At 43.1% G+C, this 19,064-nt stretch overlaps 1 protein-coding gene across 2 annotated transcripts in view; it reads right to left on the bottom strand.

Annotated features, from left to right (window-relative positions):
* LOC149428531 (myotubularin-related protein 11-like) overlaps nt 1-19,064 on the bottom strand; it is a 136,964-nt gene that overhangs the window by 19,764 nt on the left and 98,136 nt on the right. For both annotated transcript variants that reach the window (XM_089667295.1, XM_089667294.1), the window contains exons 13-16: nt 17,916-18,088; nt 13,310-13,480; nt 11,898-12,137; nt 2,101-2,373 (exon numbers count right to left, since the gene is read on the bottom strand). In XM_089667295.1, coding sequence (XP_089523421.1) covers nt 2,101-2,373; nt 11,898-12,137; nt 13,310-13,480; nt 17,916-18,088 — 857 coding nt within the window. The remainder of the gene's footprint in view (nt 1-2,100; nt 2,374-11,897; nt 12,138-13,309; nt 13,481-17,915; nt 18,089-19,064) is intronic.

The raw sequence follows: 19,064 nt of genomic DNA, 5'->3' as shown, positions 1-19,064 counted from the left end.
AAGGGCCCATTTACACTAACACAATGTGGTAATGCATGGCACCCCAACATACTAGGGCAGGGGTCTCCAAACTGTGGACCCCGGGCCGAATGTGGCCCTTTGCTTGCCTTTATTCGGCCCTTGGAGCACTATTCCTTCCACTGATACGAGGCATTATTCCTGACACTGACCCTAATGAAGAGACACTATTCCTTCCACTGACACTAGAGATGGGGAACTAATTTTTCCACTGATACCAACAATGGGGTACTATACCTCCCATGGACACCAACAATGGGGCAATATACTTCCCACTGACACCAACAATGGGGCACTATGTTTCCCAATGACACCAACAATGGGGTACTATACCTCCCATGGACACCAGCGATGGGCACTATACCTCCCAATGACACCAACAATGGGGCACTATACCTCCCATCGACACCAGAGATGGGGCTCTATGAAGGAACACTATTCCTTCCACTGACACTAGAGATGGGGAACTAATTTTTCCACTGACACCATTAATGGGACACTATTCCTCCCACTGACACCAACAATGGGGTACTATACCTCCCATGGACACCACCGATGGGCAATATACCTCCCAATGACACCAACAATGGGGCACTATACCTACCACCAACACCAGCGGTGGGGCTCTATGCCTACAACTGACAGGGCACTATACCTACCACCAATACCAGCGATGGGGCACTATACCTCCCACCGATACCAGCGATAGGGTCATTTTTTTTTACTCCCACAGACCACCAGGACAGTTTACAACCACCAATGCCAGGGCATTTTCTACTCCCACTGGCCACATTCTGGCCCCCCTAAAATGTGATGGCCAGTAAACTGGCTCTTTATTTTGAAAGTTTTGAGACCCCTGTATGAGGGCAATGCAACTGAGTTGCAGCATGCACAAAAACATAGTAGTAGTGTGTTAAGGTGCATTGAGCTACAAAAAAGTGTCTTGTCTGATCTTTATCTTCTTAGGGTGCGTTGGTAGCCCATTTATTTAAATTGTCTACTTTAAAGGATAACTTCATCTTTTAGCCGGGGTTCGCATATGTGCGGTGCGGTATATCGCATGTGATTCGCAGAGGAACTGCACCGCATTCCTGTGCAAATCACATGCAATTTGTGTGCGGTGCGATTGGAGCCATACATACCAAAAACATGCAGGACCCTTTTTTAGGTGTGCACTAGAATCGGATCGCATGGGTATTTACACCTATACGATCCGATTATGCACATCGCATGAATGGGCTACTATGCCCACACAAACACAGGCTGCATGGTGTGAGCCAGGACTAAAGCTGTAATGACACTTTTCTGGGGGGGTAGTTTCCTTAACAACTACCTGCACCTAATACAAGCACTACTGACATTATCAACATGGGCGGCCAATTCACGTAGTTCTTACTACTGCTACTTTAGAAGCCTGGAGCTATAACTTTGGAGAGAGGGGGGTGGGGTGCACTGAGATAGGAGAGATCAATATGGACACAATCTCTGTGACGGCACTGACAATTCTTGTACCTGTCTCTGACAGGTACATGAACAGGGGCGGACTGACAACTCATGGCGCCCCCGGGCAATAGGGGATCATGGGGCCCCCTGTGTCCTTGCCCAAACTCAAAAAAGCCTATGAAAAAGGTACCAGGGGCATCTCATGGGGCCCCCTACTGACCCCGGGCCCTCGGGCAGTGCCCGAGTTTCCAAATGGTCAGTCCGCCCCTGTACATGAATCAAGCTCAAGCACTGACACTTTTAGAGCCGGGTCCCAACAGAATATTAATGGGTGTCTAGAACAGCCTTTATTAATTCCCCCAAAACCTTTATGGAGCTGGCTTTGTGCACAGTCATGCTGAAAAAGAAAAGGACCTTCTTCAGACTGCTGCCACGAGGTTGGAAGTGCCCAATTGTCTAAAATGTCTTCACACAATGTAGCATTAAATTTATCTTTCATTGCTAACATTTCAACTCATTAATTTGAGAGTCCATTTGGCCATAGTGGTAGGTGCTATGGTCAGGTGTCCACATACAGTTGGCTATATTGGGTATTTATACTGGATCTTCATCTGCCAATGTTCAGCCATGTTTAGTTACCTGTGTCATGTCTGTGGTGTAGCGCAAGTAACATCTTTTCCATAGTGTGACCCAAGGCCCCACACTTATAGGAAATAGAAGGTCCTCTATGGGGCTGTAAGTGGTGACGTTACTCCTAGACGGCTTTTCTTCTTCCAGTAGACTCTCAGTAGATAGGGCACGGCGAGCCGTTCGCTTGGACACTGTACCGATTTTCCTTGGGAATAACGGAGACTGCAGGATGAGGGACCCCTTGGAGAGCAGGTACACACTGCAGCTGTTGGAAACATTCATCTTGGGAAAAAAAGACAAAAAGTCAATGCTCTGTGTGTATATACATATACACACACACATACATACATACATACATACATACATACATACACACACACACACATACATGCATATATTTATTTATTACAGGTACTTATATAGCGCTGTCAATTTACACAGCTCTTTACATATATATTGTACATTCACATCAGTCCCTAACCCTCAAGGAGCGATCAATCTAAAGTCCCTAACTCACATTCTTAGATATCCATACTAGGGCCAATTTAGACAGGAGCTTTTAACCTACTAGCATGTGTTTAGAGTGTGGGAGGAAACCAGAGTACCCGGAGGAAACCCACGCAGACACTGGGAGAACATGCAAACTCCAGGCAGGTGGTGCCGTGGTTGGGATTTGAACCAACGACCCTAGTACTGCCAGGCGGAAATGCTAACCATTTAGCTATATATATACACATATATATATATATATATATACATACATATATAAGCACACACACATACATACATACATATATACACATACATACATACATATATACACATACATACATACATATATACAGTCATGGCCGAAATTGTTGGCACCCTTGATATTTTTCCTGAAAATCAAGTATTTCACACAAAAAAGGTATTGCATTAACACATGTTTTGCTATACACATGTTTATTCCCTTTGTATGTATTGGAACAAATATAAAACAGAGGCAGAAAAGCAAATATGACATAATGTCACACAAAACCCCAAAAATGGGCTGGACAAAAGTATTGGCACCCTTAACTTAATATTTGGTTGCACACCCTTTGGAAAACATAACTGAAATCAGTCGCTTCCTATAACCATCAATAAGCTTCTGACACCTCTCACCCGGAATTTTGGACCACTCTTCCTTTGCAAACAGCTCCAGGTCTCTCTTATTGGAAGGACACCTTTTCCCAACAGCAATTTTAAGATCTCTCCACAGGTGTTCAATGGGATTTAGATCTGGGCTCATTGCTGGCCACTTCAGAACTCTCCAGCGCTTCTTTGCCATCCATTTCTGAGTGCTTTTTGACGTATGTTTGGGGTCATTGTCCTGCTGGAAGACCCAGGATCTTGGACGCAAACCCAGCTTTCTGACACTGGGCCCTACAGTGCGACCCAAAATCCTTTGGTAATCCTCAGATTTCATGATGCCTTGCACACAGTCAAGGCACCCAGTGCCAGAGGCAGCAAAACAACCCCAAAACATCATTGAACCTCCACCATATTTTACCGTAGGTACTGTGTTTTGTTCTTTGTAGGCCTCATTCCGTTTTCGGTAAACAGTAGAATGATGTGCTTTACCGAAAAGCTCTATCTTGGTCTCATCTGTCCACAAGACGTTTTCCCAGAAGGCTTTTGGCTTACTCAAGTACATTTTGGCAAACTGTAGTCTTGCTTTTTTATGTCTCTGTGTCAGCAGTGGGGTCCTCCTGGGTCTCCTGCCATAGCGTTTCATTTCATTTAAATGTCGACGGATAGTTCGCGCTGACACTGATGCTCCCTGAGCCTGCAGGACAGCTTGAATGTCTTTGGAACATGTTTGGGGCTGCTTATCCACCATCCGGACTATTCTGCGTTGCAATCTTTCATCAATTTTCCTCATCCGTCCACGACCAGGGAGATTAGCTACAGTGCCATGGGTTGCAAACTTCTTGATAATGTTGCGCACTGTGGACAAAGGCAAATCTAGTTCTCTGGAGATGGACTTGTAACCTTGAGATTGTTGATATTTTGCCACAATTTTGGTTCTCAGGTCCTCAGACAGTTCTCGTCTCCTCTTTCTGTTGTCCATGCTTAGTGTGGCACAGACAGACACACAATGCAAAGGTTAAGTGAACGTCTCTCCTTTTTATCTGCTTTCAGGTGTGATTTCTATATTGCCCACACCTGTTACTTGCCCCAGGTGAGTTTACAGGAGCATCACATGCTTGTAACATTCTTATTTATCCGCAGTTGTGAAAGGGTGCCAATACTTTTGTCCAGCCCATTTTTGGAGGTTTGTGTGACATTATGTCGAATTTGCTTTCTTTCCTCCCTTTTTTTGTTTTGTCCCAATACACACAAAGGGAATAAACATGTGTATAGCAAAACATGTGTTAATGCAATACGTTTCGTGAGAAATACATGATTTCCTGGAGAAATATCAAGGGTGCCAACAATTTCGGCCATGACTGTATATATATATATATATATATACATACATACATATATACATACATACATATATACATACATACATATATACATACATACATATATATATACATACATATACATATACAGTTGCAAGAAAAAGTATGTGAACCCCTTGGGATTACGTGGAATTTTGCATGAATTGGGCATAAAATGTGCTCTGAACGTCATCTAAGTCACAACAATAGAAGAACACAGTCTGCTGAACATAATACTACACAAACATTAGATGCTGCCATGGTTTAATTGCTCATAACATGTAAACATTCACAGTGCAGGGAGGAAAAAGTATGTGAGGCCCTAGCTTAATGACTTCTCCCAGAGCTAATTGGAGCCAGGAGTGAGCCAACCTTGACTCCAATCAGTGTGATGATATTGGATGTGTTGCTGACAGCTGTCCTGCCCTTAAAAAAACACACACCTGTTTTGGGTTTACTGGTTTCAAGAAGCACTGTCTGATGTGAACCATGTCTCGCAGAAAAGAGCTCTCAGAAGACCTACGATCAAGAATTGTTGACTTGCATGAAGCTGGAAAGGGTTACAAAAGTATCTCCAAAAGCCTTGATGTTCATGTGTCCACGGTAAGACAGACTGTCTACAAATGGAGAAAGTTTAGCACTGTTGCTACTCTCCCTAGGCGTGGTCGTCCTGTAATAATGACTGCAAGAACACAGCGCAGAATGCTGCATGAGGTAAAGAAGAATCCCAGAGTGTCAGCTAAAGACCTACAGAAATCTCTGGCACATGCTAACATTTTTGTTGACACATCTACAATAAGGAAAACATTAAACAAGAATGGAGTACATGGGAGGACACCACGGAGGAAGCCATTGCTGTCCAAAAAGAATATTGCAGCACGTTTGAAGTTTGCAAAAGAGCACCTGGATGTTCCACAGCACTACTGGCAGAATATACTGTGGACAGATGACACCAAGATTGAGTTGTTTGGGAAGAACACACAACACTATGTGTGGAGAAAAAAAAGGCACAGCACACCAACATCAAAACCTCATCCCCACTGTAAAACATGGTGGAGGGAGCATCATGGTTTGGGGCTGCTTTGCTGCCTCAGGGCCTGGATGGATTGTTGTCATTGATGGGAAAATGAATTCCAGAGTTTATCAAGACATTTTGCAGGAAAACGTACGACCATCTGTCCGCCAACTGAAGCTCCGCAGAGGATGGGTGATGCAACAGGACAATGACCCAAAGCACACAAGTAATTCAACAAAACAATGGCTGCAACAGCACAGAATATGCCTTCTGGAGTGGCCCAGTCAGAGTCCTGACCTCAACCCGATTGAAATGCTGTGGCATGACCTTAAGAGAGCGAATCACACCAGACATCCCAAGAATATTGCTACACTGAAACAGTTTTGTGAAGAGGAGTGGTCCAAAATTACTCCAGATCGTTGTGCAGGTCTGATCTGCAACTACAGGAAATGTTTGGTTGAGGTTATTGCTGTCAAAGGAGGGTCAACCAGTTATTAAGTCCAAAGGTTCACATACTTTTTCCTCCCTGCACTGTGAATGTTTACATGTTATGTGCAATTAAACCATGGCAACATCTAATGTTTGTGTAGTATTATGTTCAGCAGACTGTGTTCTTCTATTTTTGTGACTTAGATGATGTTCAGAGCACATTTTTTGCCCAATTCATGCAAAACTCCATGTAATCCCAAGGGGTTCACATACTTTTTCTTGCAACTGTATATACACATATATATATATATACATATATATATACATATATATATATATATACATATATATATATATATACACATATATTTACATATATACATATATATATATATACACATATATTTATATATATAAATACAGTTGCAAGAAAAAGTATGTGAACCCCTTGGGATTACGTGGAATTTTGCATGAATTGGGCATAAAATGTGCTCTGAACGTCATCTAAGTCACAACAATAGAAGAACACAGTCTGCTGAACATAATACTACACAAACATTAGATGTTGCCATGGTTTAATTGCACATAACATGTAAACATTCACAGTGCAGGGAGGAAAAAGTATGTGAACCTTTGGACTTAATAACTGGTTGACCCTCCTTTGACAGCAATAACCTCAACCAAACATTTCCTGTAGTTGCAGATCAGACCTGCACAACGATCTGGAGTAATTTTGGACCACTCCTCTTCACAAAACTGTTTCAGTGTAGCAATATTCTTGGGATGTCTGGTGTGAATCGCTCTCTTAAGGTCATGCCACAGCATTTCAATCGGGTTGAGGTCAGGACTCTGACTGGGCCACTCCAGAAGGCGTATTCTGTGCTGTTGCAGCCATTGTTTTGTTGAATTACTTGTATGCTTTGGGTCATTGTCCTGTTGCATCACCCATCCTCTGCGGATCTTCAGTTGGCGGACAGATGGTCGTACGTTTTCCTGCAAAATGTCTTGATAAACTCTGGAATTAATTTTCCCATCAATGACAACAATCCGTCCAGGCCCTGAGGCAGCAAAGCAGCCCCAAACCATGATGCTCCCTCCGCCATGTTTCACAGTGGGGATGAGGTTTTGATGTTGGTGTGCTGTGCCTTTTTTTCTCCACACATAGTGTTGTGTGTTCTTCCCAAACAACTCAATCTTGGTTTCATCTGTCCACAGTATATTTTGCCAGTAGTGCTGTGGAACATCCAGGTGCTCTTTTGCAAACTTCAAACGTGCTGCAATATTCTTTTTGGACAGCAATGGCTTCCTCCGTGGTGTCCTCCCATGTACTCCATTCTTGTTTAATGTTTTCCTTATTGTAGATGTGTCAACAAAAATGTTAGCATGTGCCAGAGATTTCTGTAGGTCTTAGCTGACACTCTGGGATTCTTCTTTACCTCATGCAGTATTCTGCGCTGTGCTCTTGCAGTCATTTTTACAGGATGACCACGCCTAGGGAGAGTAGCAACATTGCTAAACTTTCTCCATTTGTAGACAGTCTGTCTTACCGTGGACACATGAACATCAAGGCTTTTGGAGATACTTTTGTAACCCTTTCCAGCTTCATGCAAGTCAACAATTCTTGATCGTAGGTCTTCTGAGAGCTCTTTTCTGTGAGGCATGGTTCACATCAGACAGTGCTTTTTGAAACCAGTAAACCCAAAACAGGTGTGTGTTTTTAAGGGCAGGACAGCTGTCAGCAACACATCCAATATCATCACACTGATTGGAGTCAAGGTTGGCTCACTCCTGGCTCCAATTAGCTCTGGGAGAAGTCATTAAGCTAGGGCCTCATGTACTTTTTCCTCCCTGCACTGTGAATATTTACATGTTATGTGCAATTAAACCATGGCAACATCTAATGTGTGTGTAGTATTATGTTCAGCAGACTGTGTTCTTCTATTGTTGTGACTTAGATGACGTTCAGAGCACATTTTATGCCCAATTCATGCAAAACTCCACGTAATCCCAAGGGGTTCACATACTTTTTCTTGCAACTGTATATACATATATACACATATATTTATATATATATACATATATATATACACATATATATATATATATATATATACATATATATATATACACATATATATATATACATATATATACATATATATATATATATATACATATATATACATATATATACAGTATATATATACACATATATATATATATACATATATATATATATACATACATATATATATATATACATATATATATATATATATATATATATATATATATATATATATATATATATATATAAAAAATAGAATGTATGTACTATTTACCTAGGGCAGCCTTTCTCAACCTTTTTACCCTGGGAGAACCCCTAAAACAATTTCCAGATCTTGGAGAACCCTATCTTATTAAAACTAGTTTATCAGGGGTCAGTGGCAAACATGACTCAAACAGTAGTGGTCAGTAGGAAGAATGCCAACCTTGCAGACAGCTAAATATATAATTGGTGTCATGCTGCAAGTGGCATTGGTTCTGGAGCTATGCAGGCACCATCAGATGGGGGGGGGGTCAATCACCCACAGCTCAAGGAACCCCTAGCAATCTGTAGAGGAACAGTAGAGTTCCATACTTCATGAAACAGGTTAACATGTGCACAGATGGGGTAGATAAATGGCTACCCACCCTCATCCACATCTACATCTATACTGTGTCCTGCAATGACATGGAGGTCAGCAGCAGGAACCCTGGAGATCAACACTCCCGGAAGTGTTGATTTCCCTGTGCACTTCAGATGAGGATTTCTAGTGAATGCAGCGGCTTTCTGGTGCTATAGGTAGCACGTAAATATTCACAGACTTCTTTTAAAGGTAAGGCTGTTTGCAGGTTTTAGATTTATTCAGAGCGTCACTTTAACCACTTGAGCTCCAGAGGATTTACCCCCCTTAATGACCAGGCCTCTTTTTGCTACTCGGCGCTGCACTAATTCAACTGAAAATTGCACGGTCATGCAATGCTGCACCCAAACTAAATTTACGTCCTTTTTTTCACACAAATAGAGCTTTCTTTCGGTGGTATTTGATCGCCTGTGCGCTTTTTATTTTTCACGCTATAAACAAAAAAAGGCCAAAAATTTTGAAGAAAAACAATATTTTTTACTTTCAGCTATAAAAAATATATAGTAAACTCAAAGTTGGTTATAAATTTAGGCCAAAATGTATTCTGCTCCATGTTTTTGGTAAAAAAAATCCCAATGAGTGTATATTGATTGCTTTGTGTGGAAGTTATAGCGTCTACAAACTATGGGATAGATACTGCAATTTACGCCATTTTTTTGCTATACAGCACTGCGCTAGTTTAATGGACAATTGCTCGGTCATGCAATACGGTACATAAATGAAATTTACATCCTTTTTTCCCCACAAATTGAGCTTTCTTTCAGTGGTATTTGATCGCCTGTGCGGTTTTTATTTTTTGCGCTATAAAAAAAAAAGGCTGACAATTTTGAGGAAAAAAAAAACAATATTTTGGACTTTTTGCTATAAAACATGTCCAGTTAAAAAAAAATGCAAAAATCAAATTTAGTCATAAATTTCTGCCAAAATGTATTCTGCGACATGTCTTTGCTAAAAAAAACCCCAATACGTGTAAATTAATTGGTTTACGTGAAAGTTATAGCGTTTACAAATGGCGGGAAAGATACTGGGATTTTTAGGTTTTTTTTTATACTAATAATGGTGGCGATCAGCGAATTATGGCGGCGATCAGCGACTTATGGCGGGACTGCGGCGGACATTCTGACATTGGGGGGTACTGACATCCCCAAAAACACTAATACAGTGATCAGTGCAAAAAAAAAAAAAACTGACACTGTACTAATGGCAATGGGGAGGAAGGGGTTAACTTTATTTTGCAGGGAAGGGTTATAGGAGGGGAGTGTTTTACTAGGGGGCGGGGGTGTGTACTGGGCGGGACAAGGCTGATCGAGAAAGAGAAACTGTTCTTTCTCGATCAGCTCATCCTCGAGCTGACAGGGAAGTGACAGACAGCACAGCTACTGCAGCTGTGCTCTCTGTCACTGTTTGCCGCCAATCGCCGGGACATAGCCGCTAAGGAGCGGCTGTGACCTGGCGACTGATATCTGCGGCGGTGATCCGTGGGACAAATAGGGCGGCTGCGCGCCTTGCGCGCGTCCCCTATTTGTTTACAAAACACGCGTTTTAAAACGTGGTTTTGCCTGCGAGTGCCGCCCTGCCGCCGTATATGTACAGTGGCTGGGCGGCATGCAGTTAAGGAAATCTGGACTTGCCAATGCAGGATCAAGTGACAGATTCACTTACAGCAGACTTATGGGGTGGAATACTCCTCTTTACTCCAATGGTCCCCTTCCCTTGACAACTTCTTCTTTTGTGTGCTGCTTTTCAGTTACCTTCATTGGCCAGCAAGGGATAACGTCACTTCTGTGCATGCGCAGGAGCTAGTCATCAAGGCACACAGGGAACAGGACGGCCAATATAAGCTGAGCTACGCAGCTCAGTTTAAATGCCGGGGATCACTGTGAATGGGCAGATATATATGTTTTACTGCAGAAGAAACGTGGCATGTCTCTTCTGCAATAAAGATCCTGCCTGCTCACAGTGAGTGACAGCGGAACCTTAGTTCCATATTAAAAACCCATCCCCACCTTCAAATATATACTCCTTATATTTGCTCCCCTAGCACTCCGTTTAGTAGCTTGGAACAAAGAGAGATGCCATTAGTTCCAAGTATAGGGGAGCATGTGACTCTGCACCCTTACTCCCATGATGCATCACTAAGTGCCAGAGCAGCCAATCGGGAGACCCAAATCTGTCAGGTGGAGGAAGCCTTGGAGCTTACAAAGGGCTTACACAGGAAGCCTTGGAGCTTACACAGAGCTTCTGTTCTTCACACAATATTACACAGACCAGTGGGTACTCCCATGATGCAGCACTAAGTGCCGGAGCAGCCAATCGGGAGACCCAAATCTGTCAGGTGGAGGAAGCCTTGGAGCTTACACAGGGCTTCTGTTCTTCACACAATATTACACAGACCAGTGGGTACTCCCATGATGCAGCACTAAGTGCCGGAGCAGCCAATCGGGAGACCCAAATCTGTCAAGTAGAGGAAGCATTGGAGCTTACACAGGGCTTCTGTTCTTCGCACAATATTACACAGACCAGTGGGTATTGGGGGACAGTGAAGTGTCCTTGCATAGAAATGCATTACTTCACTTTAGGGAATTTTAGACCTTCAAAATGGCTTGCCAGTTGGCCATGTTGAAAAGTAATGGAGCCAGTCCTATGCACTTGCGAATCATACTATAGGGGTATTTGATGTTAAAATGGTTGCGCTGGAACATTTTATTCAAAATCTCTGACCTCTGAGTGTTAGGTATCATACGGTACGGATATTGAAATTTTACCGAATTCTGTTGGATTTGTTGTTTTATTTTTTTTTGGTATATGGTACTTTTTTGTCCTCTTTTTTCTCCACTATGTTTTAAAAATTTTTTTTGTTAGATTAAACTCCCGTTCGACTGTTCCTGGAATGGGTAAAATGCTATTCTCTGGGTATTATATGTGTCTTACGATGAAGCGAAACGTGCATTGCTTTGTACTGAATGTCCAAGCTGCAATGTATCTGCTAACCTTTGCGCATGGATATGTTCTTGATATCAAAATCAAACAATTGTACGTATTTGCTGAATTCATTTTGTATACTTTTGCACAAATGTGATGCGATTTCGACTACTGTTACAGTCGTTTATTGTTATGTTATTGTCTTGAAAAACTTTAATAAAAAAGAGTTGAAAGAAATGTAATGGAGCCTAATGGAACCCTCCTTAACCCAAAGCTCACCTTGTCAGCATTATGCCCGGTTCCATTGCCGTTTAATACAGCAAGTTCCCTGACTTGATATACTGGGTTCCGGAACTGCTTCCTGCGCACATGACTGTAGAATAGGCTCCATTCCCAGACTGTTGGAGGAACTGCCTTCATGTCTTCCACTGGCTTGTAATCTCCATTCAACAGTATTTTCTCTCTCACTATGTCTCTCCAGCCATTCACCGGTGTGTACGTCTGGCTGGACGAGTGTCGCTGGTAGAAGAAAATGACCAGTCAAAAGACTTTCAAAAAAAGATCAAATCTCTCTGCACACTGATCAGTCGACATCTAAGTTCATCTTAAATATAACTTAGAGAAATAATAAAGTTTGAAGAAAAGTATTAATAAAGCTGAACTCCAGGCAAACATTAAATACATGGATGAAGTTCTACCTGCCAAATGACAATATATTCTATCCATCCAGATCTGAGATTTACACAGTCCTGGTGACCTCATGTCTCTGTCATTCTGCTCTCTCCTTCTGTCTGCATGCCAATTGTTAGCACATTGCAGCACAGCTGATTGGCTCCTTGTACTGCTTCTCTCTCCCCCAGTCAGAACTCTGCCAAATAGGGGATTCTAAGAGGCTGATACCAAACTAAGGGTCAGGTAGTTACACCACTTGCAATTGAAAAAATATAATTTAATGGTACAGTAATAAATTCAGAGATGCTTTAATTTGTATCTTTTATATCTGCCTGGATTTAATAAAGAAATATGGGTTTTTAAAAAAAATTAAAAAAAATAAAAAGTGAACATTCATACTCACTTCTATGCTGCAGCTGTCTCAAATCAGTTCTAAGCCCAAGAATGGAACAAATACATGACCGCTGAACGCTCAGTTCTCAGTCTGCGTGAAGTGGAGAGCAGTGACTGTCAACCACCGCTCTTTGCTTCTTTAGCACTCGCTAGAGCACTGGGCTGAGGAGAGGGAGGGCAAGGCTGGCTCCAGTTCTAAGCCGCACGCTGTGAGGCTGGGAGTCAGCTGTCACTCAGGAAACTGGGTGGATCCTGACAGTTTTGTTGGGATCCTTCCAAAGCCTGGAACGGCTCTGCCACCAATCAGCGGGCAATAGCTCACTATAAGCTGACTCTACGTCATAGGAGAACAGTATATATATACACTCCTGTTGTCCACAAAAGAAGTATGGCCAAAAAAGCTTTGGTAATACTTCTCTTCTAAACCTTAATGTAGTTACTTTAATCTCTTTTTGTATATTTGTACGTTTTAAATCTTTTTAATACTTCCCACACAAAATCTTTGTTACATCCGAAGAAGAATAGGAATGGGGGTCCTTGATGACAGTGCCAACATTGCCTTACAAGTTTCAGTCTCATGGTCCTTGATGGTCACTGCTCTTGTTCCACCCTAGGTAAGTACCTACCTGGCTTCCTCTTATGCGGTCCCAGTGGCAGTTGTGAGTAAAGGTGCTACAGAACAGGTTGTAAGTGCTATCATGCAGGGCCATCAGATAGGATTCTGTAAACTCGAAGGCTGTTGGTGACTGCTGCACAAACTGCCAGACGCAGTCCAGGAACAACAGAAACACCGGAGACTGCAAGAAAAGACAAAGGTAACACGTTTAAATGAAAGGTCACAAATGGTGCCTATCCATTGCTAAATAAATCAAATAACTAAATTTTAAAATATAAATCCCCCAATAATATGACAACCCATCAAATGTTCTCATTAGGCCCAACCATGGCACCATCTGCCTGGAGTTTGCATGTTCTCCCTGTGCCTGTGTGGGCTTACTCCAGTTTCCTCCCACACTCAGAAGATATGCTGGTAGGTTAACTGGATCCTGTCTACATTGGCCCTAGTATGTGTATGTAGGAATGTGAGTTAGGGTCCTTAGTTTGTGCGCCCCTTGAGGGTTAGGGACCTTAGATTGTACACTCCTTGAGGGTTAGGGACCTTAGATTGTACGCCCCTTGAGGGTTAGGGACCTTAGATTGTACACCCCTTGAGGGTTAGGGACCTTAGATTGTACACCCCTTGAGGGTTAGGGACCTTAGATTGTACGCCCCTTGAGGGTTAGGGACCTTAGATTGTACACCCCTTGAGGGTTAGGGACCTTAGATTGTACGCCCCTTGAGGGTTAGGGACCTTAGATTGTACACCCCTTGAGGGTTAGGGACCTTAGATTGTGCGCCCCTTGAGGGTTAGGGACCTTAGATTGTACACCCCTTGAGGGTTAGGGACCTTAGATTGTACACCCCTTGAGGGTTAGGGACCTTAGATTGTACACCCCTTGAGGGTTAGGGACCTTAGATTGTACACCCCTTGGGGGTTAGGGACCTTAGATTGTACGCCCCTTGAGGGTTATTGACCTTAGATTGTACACCTCTTGAGGGTTAGCGGCCTTAGATTGTACGCCCCTTGAGGGTTAGGGACCTTAGATTGTACACTCCTTGAGGGTTAGGGACCTTAGATTGTAAACCCCTTGAGGGTTAGGGACCTTAGATTGTACACCCCTTGAGGGTTAGCGGCCTTAGATTGTACGCCCCTTGAGGGTTAGGGACCTTAGATTGTACGCCCTTTGAGGGTTAGAGACCTTAGATTGTACGCCCCTTGAGGGTTAGGGACCTTAGATTGTACGCCCCTTGAGGGTTAGGGACCTTAGATTGTACGCCCCTTGAGGGTTAGGGACCTTAGATTGTACGCCCCTTGAGGGTTAGGTACTAATATGAATGTACAATATATATGTAGAGCGCTGCGTAAATTGACAGCGCTATATAAGTACCTGTAATTAGGCCCCATGCACATGGATGTGTTCATGCTATAAAGTCTTTTCAAGTAACACCAAGGGAGCTGCAGGTGTTGCGTACAGCCACACATACAAATGAATGGTTATATGCGGCTGTACGCTTGAATACGCTGAAGGCTGCTGCATTGTGTAAAGCATACTTCCCTGAATGCACCACATTTTTGGGTAAATACCAATGCAGTTGGACATTTACTTACCCGTATCAAGGTTTTAAAAGGATAACTGCTGTTTTACTTCCCTGCCCAGCAACCATCCCATTCTCCAAGTGCTGTTCTTACATGTACCCACTGCTCCGAGACCTTTGCTGTATATCCTGCTTGGCTCCACACAGCCACCGCTGTAGAAGTCTTCCAGCTGGGCTCTTCTTCCGTTTACTCCTTAACAGGGGCGGACTGACAACTCATGGGGCCCACGGGCAATAGGGGATCATGGGGCCTCTGTGTCCTTGCCCAAACTCAAAAAAGCCTATGAAAAAGGTACCAGGGGCATCTCATGGGGCCCCCTACTGACCCCGGGCCCTCGGGCAGTGCCCGAGTTTCGAAATGATCAGTCCGCCCCTGCTCCTAAAGGTTCCCACACATTAATAGATGGCCTTTCCATAGGAATGCATGGAGGCTCAGAAGATGATGAGCCCGGCTGGGATACTCCTGGAGCGGCAGCTATGTAATACCCAACAGGCCGCTGGTTGACTTGTAGGTAGGTGTAGTTTGACTTCCCTGCACAGTTGGAGCTGCTAGCAGCCACCGTGCAGGGAGACTGGAGAACAGGAGGAACTCATGTTCCTCCTAGGAGCCCATAGGTGTCATCAGGGGAGCAGCTGTCCAATCTGATGCTGCTGCCCTGGATGAACTCTGTGGCCATCTTTAGCAAGGGCAGTGCTTATAAAAAGCAATGCAGTTGGCATGCATTTTGCACGTGGTTAAGTCAGGGACAGGAATCTGCTGAATAGGAAGAGTGTGCCCAGCGTACGGAGAGGCTCCAGAGGAAAAGGGACAGTACAGGGACAGGACATCTGTTCTTCTGTGTGGAGCCTTTCTGCGACTAGTGCCTTGTTACATCACTGCCTGCTAGCTGCCTCCCTTGCCTGGTTCTGTTGGCATCCGAGCATCGCTCTCCACATGTACTACATAGTTATCTGTGAGTGTTTCTGCCACTTTGGTACTGCTGCATAGACTCTGTTCCAGTGTTGTTGGAACGTTCTCGTTAATACACTTCCTTGCAATTGTGGATCTCCGTTTGTCTTACCTTCACCTCTGGGTACCCAACACCAGGCCCCATTCCCACCTACACACTGGGAGGAGGTAGAGTATTTGAAGGATAAATGTACTAAAAGTACTGTTCTTGTTACAAGTGCAAGGCTGCAGTCAGAGCAATAGATTGTAAGCTCTTCTGGAGCAAGTACTAACATGAATAATTCAACATTCTTGCTCTAAAACGAGTTACAGTCAATGCTACATAAATTAGTAAAATAAATAAGAAAATTTGGAACATTTTTAGAAAAGTGAATTCAGCAAAGCCTGAGCAGTATTGACAGCCTTTCATATTTCCCTCACTACATGGTAGACTTTGCTTTATTAACCATTTGCCGCCCGCCCTATGGCCGAATGGCGGCCAGCAAATGTCATCAGCGTACCGGGTGGACACCATATTGGCGTCCACCCGCACATGCGCAGATCGCGCTCCTGCAGAGTCGCGATCTGTCACCGGCCGTGTACCTCGGACACGGCCGATGGCAGATCTGAGTATCGGCCCCCGTTGCTGGTACCATGTGACCTGCTGTGACCAATCACAGCAGGTCACATGACAGTTGTATACAATGGACGGCTTCATTCATGCCATCCATTGTATACTAGTGGCTAGCTGTGAATGGTCACAGCTAATCACATGCACATGTCATGTGATTAGCTGTGGCCAAATCACAGCTAAGCACAAAAAAAAAAAAAACCTGAATGAATCGATGTCATTCAGGTAAATGCTTGCTTATAGCAAAGTAATTCTTTGCTATAAGCAAATTGTGTAAAAAAAAAAAAAAAATACTGATCACTTCCCCAAAATAGTACAATGTTACTATGGTAACACTGTACTACTTTGGACATAGTGAAATATGAAAAAAAAAATCTTAAAAAAAAAGAAAAACAATTTAATAAAAAATAATAAAAAAAATATATATATTTTTTTTTCATACTGTCATCAGTCAGTGTCCCTGATCACCGCCATGCCAGTTATATGATGACGCTGTACTATACTGGTGACAATATGTAAAAAAAAATAGTGAAACTAATTTTTTTAATTTTTTTATTTTCCGAAAAATTATGACAAAAAAAATACAACTTCAAAAAACTCGCCATGCCTCTTATGAAGTACGTCAGGCTGTCTACTTTGCAAAAAGGGGTCATTTGGGGGATATCTGTACTGTTCTGACATTTGGGGGATATCTGTGCTGTTCTGACATTTGGGGGATATCTGTACTGTCCTGACATTTGGGGGATATCTGTACTGTTCTGACATTTGGGGGATATCTGTACTGTCCTGACATTTGGGGGATATCTGTACTGTCCTGACATTTGGGGGATATCTGTACTGTCCTGATATTTGGGGGATATCTGTACTGTTCTGACATTTGGGGGATATCTGTACTGTCCTGACATTTGGGGGATATCTGTACTGTCCTGACATTTGGGGGATATCTGTACTGTTCTGACATTTGGGGGATATCTGTACTGTCCTGACATTTGGGGGATATCTGTACTGTCCTGACATTTGGGGGATATCTGTACTGTTCTGACATTCTTAGACCTCAAGAAATTAGATTGGCTGTCAGTACTTCAGAACTCTATAACTTTCCTACAAACTAAAAAATACACCCTAATTTGGGTTATTTTCAGCAAAGACATGTAGCAGAATACATCTTGGCCTAAATTTATGAAGAACAATTATTTATTTGCAAAGTTTTATACAGAAACAAAGAAAAACGTGTGTTTTTTTCAAAATTTCTGATCTGTTATTGTTAATTTAACAAAAAATAAAAACCCCGGCAGTGATTAAATACCACCAAAAGAAAGCTCTAGTTGTGTGAAGAAAATGATAAAATTTTAGTTTGAGTACAATGTTGCATGACCGCGCAATTGTCATTCAAAGTGTGAGAGCGCTGAAACCTGAAAACTGGCCTGGGCAGGAAGGGGTAAAATTGCCCGGTATTGAATTGGTTAAACCCACTAACCTCCTCCTTGTCAGATCTTTTGAAGTGGTTTATCCTCTGCATGAAAGGATGTCCTGCGGCGACCCACTCCTTCTGAACCAAACTCTGGAAGCCGGACAAGGTTCGTGTGTGGGGGTCCAGAATCAGCTGGACTAACGATGCCAACAGACAGTTCAAGTCCCGGTCATCGGATTCTGTCACATGGCAAGGAAGATAAAACCATCAATATAGGAAAGAGATTTTTACGGTAATAGCAGGAACGCTAAAGAATACTGTACTGCAGCCTCTCTCAATATTTTTTTTAACGTGGAGGAACCCTTAAAATAACTTTCTGGGCTCAGAAAACCCCGGGTAATAATTACTTTATCTACAGCTTAGAGTAATGTTTCATAAAGTGGTTCTAAAGGCTCGAGATTTTTTTACCTTCATGCATTCTATGCATGAAGGTAAAAAACTTTCTGTGTGCAGCAGCTCCCCCAGCCCCAACAATACTTACCTGAGCCTTGTCACGATCCAGCGATGTGAATGACAGCCTCCGCTGTCAATGGGGGTTGCTCAATATGAGAATTAAAATCTTTCCTCTACCAAAGCGGTTCTCAACCTGTGGGTCGCGACCCCGGAACGACCCTTTCACAGGGGTCCCCTAAGACCATCAGAAAACACATATTTCCAATGTGTAAAGAGCAGCTACTGTGTTGAAAGCAGCTACTCTGTTAAAAGCAGCTACTGTGTTGAAAGCAGCAGTATTGGAGGTAAAACGACACTCATGAATTATAATTACTGGGTAAATAATTTTATGGTTGGGGGTCACCACAACATGAAGAACTGTATTAACCACTTCCCGACCGGCCGCTGCATATAAACGGCCGGATGGTGGCACTGCAGGGTCGGGTGGCCGTTTATAAACGGCCTCCCCGCACCCTGCTTGTGAGCGCTCCCTGGGAGCGCGCAGCACCGCGATCCGGTGCCCGCTGCGTCCTCCGGACACAGTGAAACACCGATCGTCGGACGGGACCTCTGTACGAGGTCCCGATCATGTGATCACTGATTGGTCGATCAGTGATCACATGCAAAGTAGTAAGCAAGATGTCACTTCTGACATCATTGCTTACTACGTGTGAAATCTGTGAATGATCACAGAGGTCACATGGTACAAGGCTATTCACAACA

This window comes from Staurois parvus, unplaced genomic scaffold (assembly GCF_062004578.1).
Source record: "Staurois parvus isolate SC_StPar_1 unplaced genomic scaffold, SC_StPar_1.0 ptg003158l, whole genome shotgun sequence".
Lineage (NCBI taxonomy): Eukaryota > Metazoa > Chordata > Amphibia > Anura > Ranidae > Staurois > Staurois parvus.
The sequence above is the reverse complement of the archived record's forward strand: the minus strand, read 5'-3'. Positions and strand labels throughout refer to the sequence as shown.